Genomic DNA, 9,382 nt, shown 5'->3' on the forward strand with positions numbered 1-9,382 from the left:
TTTATTTAATTAAATATTCTCTCACATTTAAATAAATTAATATTTATTTAAATCCCCCAAAATCCCACCTAAATAAATTAACATTTATTTAAATCACCTTTATCCTCCACCCACTTGCATTTTCCTACAAATGCAAGTTGCACAATTATTTTAAATAAATCATTTATTTAAATCACCTTTATCCTCCACCCACTTGTATTTTCCTACAAAAGCAAGTTGCACAACTATTTTAAATAAATTATTTATTTAAAATCCTATTTATCCTCACCCACTTGAAACCTTTAATGGTTTCCCTTAAAGTATTCAAACTTGATGGCTTTAAAGTCTTCAAACTTGATGGCTTCCTTCTATAGTCTTCTTAAGACTTTAATGGTTTTCCTTAAAGTCTTCAAGCCTTTAATGGTTTCCCTCAAAGTCTTCAAGCATTTTAAATGCTTTATCTTCATTTTTCTCATTTAAATAAATTAATATTTATTTGAATATTTATCCAAATGCAAATTACACCATTTAATTGAAATAAATGATTTTATTTTAATTGAAAATACCAAAATTTCTCCCACTTGCATTTTCCTACAAAATCCACTTGTATGCCTAAATCCCCTTCTAGATTCTTCTAACCCCTTCCTAATTAACTTAATCCATCCCCTAATTATTGTCACATTCCTAAGCAAAATGGAGTCACTTCTCAAAGCCTAAAAGTCTTTGATAACCATTTAAGGCTTTCAACCTTCAACCACTAAATGTCTCAAAGTCTTGGATAACCTTTGAAAGCTTCCAACCTTCAACCACTAAATGGCTCAAAGTCTTTGATAACCATTGAAGGCTTTCAACCTTCAACCACTTAATCCCCAAAGTCTCCAATAACCATTAATGGTTACCTCAAACCCTCCCACATGGTTAAAACATTTGTTTCGACTCAACCTCTACCCAACTCAAAGGTCTCATCAAGCCTTTAATGCTTTGACCATGATTATCTCTTAATCATTTGCACAAAGGTTTATCCTTGCATTAACTCCTAATCCAGTGGATAATCTTAATTTAGACTTGACCCTTACCTTCTAGATAACCATGAGGTCTTCTCAGGCCTTTAATGCCTCCAACCTCTTCTCTCAACCCAATCCTATGTTGACACTTGTCACCATTTTATTGGTGCCAATTGTGCACATGGATCCCCAACTTTCAAACTTGGCCCTTGATTAAACCACTCAATCTTAACCCTTCATTTCCCTATTTCTTCTATAAATAGAACCCTTCTCCTCAAGTAAAAAGAAGCATTTTAGAGTAGTGTTGTTATACTGGCATTAGCATAGAGCTTTTTCATAGCATCACTATCTACTCTTGCATAGTATTTTCTTATCATATTCAACCATCTTGAATCTCCATATGGCATCCATGGCTAGTGCTAAAAGCTGAGAGCTACACTCGTTTGGGACTTGGAGAGGAGAGGAACAAGGGAGGAGCAACTATGAGCATCTTGATTAGCTATTTCATTTTATGTTTATATGCTTTCTATTTCATGCTTAATATCTCTCTTGATATGCCTGTTTAGGATAATCTTTTGTTGCTAACACTAACGTTTGTTTCTTGTGCTCTTGTGTGTGTTGCCATCAAACAGATTTTCTAATCCTTTTTGCAGAGCATCAATCATTATACATAGACAAGTGATATAATCATGTTTAAGATGTTTTCATGACCGAATACCTTTCCATATCTACTTGGTCCCCATTTGCACTTATATCTATGTATCTAACATGCTCTCATTCTTATCTATAGTCATTTGAACAACTTTAATATTTACACACCCTTTGTTCTCCTTTATTCACACCCATATTCACATATTCAATTACCTCAAAACAAACACCTTCATGTCAGGTAAAACTTGACTAGCTCAAGATTGACCACAAAATATTATTTTTAAAATTTGAATTGCATAATTCATACCCCTTTTACTATTGATTACAAGCTAAGTGAAACATATTTTTTGTTATATTTTCCATGTCTTATAGTTAAAGACATCTATTTGTGCAATTACTTCATATATTATGTATCAAAAAAAATATGAGAGTACAAGGAGAAAAGTGTTATTGTATTTTGTTTCTAAGGGACATTTTTATTATTTTTATATTAGTATTGTACTATGCTATTTTTTTTTTTTTTTGTATGTTGTCTTCTATCATTTTTTCAAAGGAATAAGGTTGGGAAATTTGAACAAGGAATTATCTTAGGAGAATTCAACTGTAGTGATCTAAAAATATTCCCTTAGGTTTTTGTAAACATCATAATTCTTACAAGAAAATATAAACTTAGAGAAGGTTAAAGTGAAAGGATCATTGCTACAACTAACTACAATATCACTCTTATAACACATAGACAATTCTACGCATTAGGTCATTTTGATGGTACTTATGTTTGATTCTTACGGACAAGAATTCAATTTGCAAAGGTTTCTATAATTCTATAGAGACAAAAATATTTATTATATGAAGAGCACTAATTTTTTATACCTAACTATTACATTTTACATTGCATCAATATATATTTTAAATTTTTATTCTCAAGGCTAACCAAAAAACCTTCCTATTTGATTATTAAATTTATAATTATGTCGATAAACATCCTCCATTAGCAATAAGGAGAAAGGCATCAAATGTTGTAGCCATGATAGAAAAATTCTTAATTTTTATTTTAAGTTTTACAATCATCTATACATCAAAATACTGATATTTAATATTAAACATGATATTAATTATATCATTTAATAATTAAATAAAATTTAGCTGAATTACAAAGTAAATAAATAATATATTTTCGTTCAAAAATTAAAATAAAATTAATAATTTACTTTATTGAATTTGTAATATAGACTTAGAATAAATATATCTATAATAATATATCTTAGTACCATTTATATAAATTTATTTAATATCAATATGTTAATTTAATTATTAAAAAATAACTTATGATTGAATTTAAATTAATTATAATATTATTATCAATATTTAGATTAATCAACCTATAATTTTTTTCCCAAAAACACTTTAACCTTTCTAAGATTTAAATAAAGTTACTTTATTATGTCATTATAATCGTATCTTAATTGTTAAGTTTCTATATATTTTTCTATTGATATAGATTAAAAGTGCTTCATCTATGATTTTTGTTTTCAGCTTAGTGGATTTTGATGTATATCGATTGGTAGTTTAGTTTGAAGTGAATTTATTAAAGATTAGCTATTTTATTATTAAGGTTAGATTTGAGTTATAAATGAATTTGGTTGTATTTGAAAATAATTCATATCTTTTATGTTAAATTGAAAATAATCTAATAATGGTTAGGTTTGAGTTATAAATGAATTTGATTGTATTTGAAAATAATCTAATAATGGTTTAATATAAATAATATTAATATTTAGGTGTGGAGCTATAATAAAAGACAATGTCTATAATTTAAATGGTTGGTGATGATAAATGATCAAAGAATTTTTTGTTTTAAGTTTTAATTAACAATAAAAATTTAAAATGAATTGGATTTTGATGATTTTTTTTTGTTATTGTCTTTGTACGCAACTTAATTATTTATAGCTATTGTTTTGCCATTTTTTCATAGTCTAATACTTTCTTAAAGATGCCCCAATAACTGTACACTTAAAATTGCCAATAATTATGCAAAAATATGCCATTAGTTGTGCACTATGGGTACCAATAAAGGTGCACAAATTAGCCAATTATGATCAAGCTAAAAAATGAGCAGCTATTGGTACATGTGAAATTTATTAATGAGTTTTTCGTTATTTATTTTCTGATTTTATTAAAGTTAGTAATTGGAGGTTTGGGTGTGCAAAGAGTGAACAATTATTAGAACATGACCAATAAATGATGCTCTTCCCCTATTGCTGAAACTTTTGTTTTAAATTTTAATAAGCAATATAATAAATATTGATAAATATTTCTACTATTTGTAAACTGATTATTCTTGACTTTACTCAAATTTTATACTCTTCAACAATAAAACCATTAAAAACAATTTTATATATTATCACTATTAAAAAATATATATATTATTATTCTACTTTTGTTGAGTAAAATTAGTTCACTCAAATTTCATACTCTTCAAGAAGATAACAGTAAAAGCAGTTTAAATCCTTAAAAACTTATCTGACAATATTTTCATAGAGTCTTTTTTCTGTTGACTGTTAGAAACATACAATTATGCCTTAAAAAGGAACACTTGCCCTCTGTATAAGGAATCAAGACAAATATTGAGGTCTTAACCATTACGACTTTTATTATTTTCAAAAATAGAATTTCAAAATTTTAGAAATCCTTTTAATACTAACCGAACCTCTGAAACTATATATGTACCCATGTGACATGCAGAACGACTTTTCGGCAAAAGATTTTCCTCTCCCTTTAATTTCGTCAAACGAATGAACCTTCTGATATATTTTACAGGGCAGCCATTCTACAGCAGATCTACAGATGCAACAAATACTATCGTATTAAATCATTTCCATTCAATACAAACGACTGGAAATTTCAGGTATTTCCGTCACTAAATGCTCTGATCTGGCAAGATCGAAGGCAGCAGCATCGTCGAAAACTGCAAACTGCCTGTAATCCTCCAAATCATCCTCAAAAAACCAGTTATCAACAAAGCCCTTAAATTCCTGGTTTTCGGCAGAGCCGAAACAAGGATTTAAAAACTCCTCTTTTGAAGAAGAAGAAAATAAATTATGATCCTCCTCTGAATTCTGTAGAGGAATACCAAGCTCATCGTCGGAAGCCTCTAACAGGTAATCCAGATTAATTTCGCCAGAGTCTCCATAGCGGCTGGTCATATCAGAAGACACAGATTCATCCCTCTTTGATCCAGAAGAGCTGTCATAAGAAGTCGAGCAAGAAGTTAGCCCGATTTCCTCCTCCAGACTTCTCATAATCCCGTTAACAACTTCCTCACTTGCAGTGCATTTTTCTTCCTCTTCCAGTAACTCAAAGATCAATTTCTCCGTCTCAGCCCGGGAACGTTTTGGAGAAGTCAGCGGAGCCTCATCCTCGCGGCACCGTTTCTTTAGCAGGCCGGCCATTATCAGAAACTTGACAGTCAATTTTAAGTTCAGAAGCAGGGGTAACAAAGCGCAAGGATGTATACACACAAAAGCAGGGGTCACAAAAGGGAAGGACGTATATACAATGTATATACACTTTGTTGAACGGATGGAAGAGCGGAAGTTCACAAAGGGGAAGGATGTATACACAATGTATATATACTTTCTTGGACGAAATTGAAGAGCGCGAGATAAATATATATAAAGTAAGGGTATACTGCAGGCATATGGATGGAGTCTAAATAAATATATTGATAAAATGTCTTCTTGTGCATTGTTTTCGGGCAAAAGTCTTCAATCAATCAGATCAATCCTAGAAACGTCCGGAGGACTTTTTAGGCATCGGAAGGAGACAGATTTATTCGGCTCATCTTCTGAAAAGATAGGTACCTAAATTTTCTTCACTTAGAAAACAAATATTAAATTGCTTACCTAGTCCAAGTTGGTTGCCGTTTGGCACGCTGTAACAATAGACTGGTAATTAAGACGACCGGCGATCCATCTAGAATGAAGACTGGTTTAAGTTTTATCCTATTCATTGCCTGGCTTTGAAGACGAATATGCTGCTGTTCTCAGCTTTTGAACTGGTTTGTAGTTGAAAATGTTGAAACGATGTGCATATTTTAATGGCGGTCAATTCAGGATTGGAGGATTTGGTTGTCCCGGTCGTAAAGGAGGGTTTGGTCTACCGTATTGCGTGACGCAAAATCAAGATAGACATATCTTACCAGTAGACAACATCCATGGTGACAAAGAGGTTGGAACAAATTTTATTTTGATTCTGTCTGAAACTAAAGAAATTGTCTATGGGACCGACTGGAGATTCTTTCCTAGCCATTTGGAATGGGTAAACCTGTAGCTGTTTGAGACATTTTAGGCGCTTCTTTTGTTGATAGAATTTGGCGATTACTTGCAAACACTTTTGCGTGGAAAAATCCACCTGTTAGAGTCGTATTAGTTATCGAAATCGACGTCCATCGAATCTTAGATATATGTCTCGATTACTGAGTGGGAAGGATTATTTTTTAATTTTATATTTTGCTTTTTTTATTTTGCTCCGCTTGGCTTTTATTTTAATTTCACATTTGTCTTTTTATTTTTATCGGTTTGTTTTTGGCTGTATATACGATATGATAATCAGGGTCAGCGATTGACAATAAATGTAATTTTAATTGGTCAATTTTGTTTCTTTTTTTGAGAAGATTTTATTATGTGATCATTTTATTTTAAGATATACAAATTTTTATTATATATGTAAGATTTAAGTTTATTTTTTATATTTTTTTTGGTAATTTATACTAATTTTTGGAAGAAGTTTTGCAATATCAAGATTAAAGGTATTTGGTACTATTTAAATAGAAGCTTGCATATTCAAATGTTAAGGGGAAACAAATGAATGTTTCTACTAGCATTAAAATTATAGCATCCTTCTTCATTTCAATCAATTTTCGCAATGCCTTAAAACATGTTTGTGATCTTTACATTCTAGATTTGCTAAAAAATGAGGCTTTCAAACAATTGTGATTTAAGAAATTTAAGATGTTAAAACTAAAGAGATGAATATTAAAAATTATATATATGCCTAATAGAAACGATCATAATTTTATTTTGGGTTTTAATTATTGACTTTGGTAGCTTAATTTTTTGCACATATGTTTTGTTTGGTTTTATTTTGTTTAGAAACATTTTAGGCACCTATCTTAACCTATTGTACTAGACTTTATCTTTAGTCACAATATACTTTGTAAATATCATTAGACATTAATAATTTCAATTTCAATTTATCTTTTAAAATTAAAATAAACAATTCGTTAATATATGAAAGAGAAAATAGGATTTCACTAAGTTTAATCTAGACGAATCCAACAAAATGAATACATATATCATAAAATAATCTAAATTAATTAGGGTTTTTGATAAGGATAAAAGGGTTTTACAAGGACCCAAAACCTAAAGTTTTACAACAGTCGGCCAATAGCCAATCTGGCAAGAAACAACAACAAAATAGGGGAGCAAACCCCAAACATAAATAAAAACAAAAGAAACGCAGAAAAACAAGCCAAAGCAAAAAAGCTCTCAGTTAAGCAAGAGCACCAGATGTAAAGCTAATGTAGGAAATTAATTGCAAAGTAAAACATCAGATGTACAAAACTTAATGATTAAAGAATGAATGTCTTTTATGAATTTTTTAAGATCTAAATCATCTAAAAAATGACACCTCTTTGTTAGGGTAAGGCCTTAGATTATATATAAGACATTTTCTCTATGTGGAGTTGAATTTATATAATATTTGTCTCACATATTTGATCTATGTGATTATATGCTCCTACTCTACAATTTATTAAATTTGTCTTTGTTTTGTACTATTTAGACTAGTCATATTTATGAATATCTATAAAGGAGTTCCATCTTGCTAAAGAAAAAATTCTTCTTGGTAAATCCCCAAAAATGACTAACTTTATGGTCATGCCAAAGATCAAAATAACAAGCTTCAACTATACAAATGCTTCTATGATAAATATGTAAATTTACATTATTTTTAATGCATTAATTCAATATAATTTTTCAAACAATTTCTCGTTGTTATGTGAGAGCATGTGAAATGAATACATGTAAATTCCAAAAAGTAGTAACAATCAATGAAAATGTGTAATTAGTTAGTTCACAATAGTTAGTGAAAAGGGTGCAATTCAACTAAATCTAAATTTAAATTTGAAGATATTGAGTCAAATCCACAAACATGAGATTGATACCCTATTCATGGAAATGATCCAAGGTGATGGAATAATAAATTATCTACACAAAACAAATCCCTAATCATAGTAGATGTAATAAATATATCTATATAAAGAGATGCCAAAAATATTCTTACATTTTATATTATTGTTAATGAGTAATATTTTTTGAAACACATAACTTGAGCTCTAAATAAAATATTATCATAATTTCTTAAAAATATATAACTAACACTAATATTTATGACATGTGTATTTTTTTGAATATTTTATTTATTATCAAATTTTTAAATAAGAATAATAATATTAGATACACATTTTTTGTAATGCATAACTTAGTTCATATATACCATGAATATTTTTCCCTTTTATTGTTCAAAAAAGAACATCAATATGGAAAGATTCCCATGTTCTATGTTTTCATTTTTTTATTATATTAAATATATCTAGAACAGATATCCTTATTTTTTTGTGATTTAAACCTATGTTGACTAGGAAATAGAAAAAAATAGAATAATACAATTAAATATAGTGAAATGTAAAAATTTCCAAAGAATCACTGTGGCAATAGTTTCATAGAAAATTTTGTATTAAAACAATTTTGTTTGATCACAAAAATTATTATCTAAATTGATACTTTATGTCTAAAGAAATTCTTCCATATGGCTTTGAGGGGAAGGAGTGCATGATAAAATGTTTAAGAGAGACACATATGCATATTAAAAGTGTCATCTACAATGAACTTAATTTGTTTTTCCTTTTTTCCTAATATCGACTCATACTATTTTACATAAATTATTAAATCAATAAGTGCCATTTCATGCCCAAATCATCCTTTCATCATCCTTTTTACACTTTCTTATCTTGTCTTAGTTCCAGTAGTCAAGCCATGACCATTGAAGCAATATATTTGTTGACCCTATATATAAAAGTTGGTTGTTGACATATGCCTCTCCTATAACCAACTTTAAGGATTTCAATGTCTCCATGTCCTAATGAAATAGCTGTGATTCCAAGCAGATAACTAAGAAGGGGGGTGAGTAAGTTGTCTCAAAAATTTACATAATTTAAACTTATTCTCAAATCTTATAGTTATGCATGAAAGCATAAATCAACAACACATCAAGAACACACATAACACTAATATTTTTTATGTGGGAACCTAACCACAATATGATGATACTCTGTTAAGAGTATTAGGAATATTACAATGGGGGATGCACATGCATTTAGGCACACTGCCTAGAGCTCACTGCTCAAGAACAACAAGGGATACAACACAAGGAAGAATCACTATCTTACAAACATATTTAGATCACATCCGGAAGCTCATGAACTAAAATATAGCATCTCCTTAATGCTTGGTTACAGTTCCAGTTAGGCACATAACAACTTTTTCTTCTCACATTTCTTCTTTGCCTCTGAAAGATGTATACATTATTCACTCACACACATTCTGATTCTCATCCATACATAGTCAATTACAAAGATATTACATTAATTTATATATGACATCAACCTTGTGAAGATCATCAAGGTCGGT

General features: G+C 29.6%; 1 protein-coding gene across 1 annotated transcript; it reads right to left on the reverse strand.

The window, feature by feature from the left end:
* Window positions 1-4,258: 4,258 nt before the first annotated feature.
* Window positions 4,259-5,387, reverse strand: LOC131039776 (uncharacterized). Its single transcript, XM_057972610.2, has one exon. The coding sequence runs from the start codon at window positions 5,081-5,083 to the stop codon at window positions 4,514-4,516; it is 570 nt and encodes a 189-aa protein (XP_057828593.2). The 5' UTR covers window positions 5,084-5,387; the 3' UTR covers window positions 4,259-4,513.
* Between the last annotated feature and the right edge of the window lie 3,995 nt (window positions 5,388-9,382).

This window comes from Cryptomeria japonica, chromosome 1 (genome assembly GCF_030272615.1).
Source record: "Cryptomeria japonica chromosome 1, Sugi_1.0, whole genome shotgun sequence".
In the NCBI taxonomy this organism is placed as follows: Eukaryota; Viridiplantae; Streptophyta; class Pinopsida; order Cupressales; family Cupressaceae; genus Cryptomeria; species Cryptomeria japonica.

Excerpts from the sequence above, each read along its gene's own strand:
- LOC131039776 (XM_057972610.2), bottom strand. The coding sequence starts at position 5,083 with ATGGCCGGCCTGCTAAAGAAACGGTGCCGCGAGGATGAGGCTCCGCTG.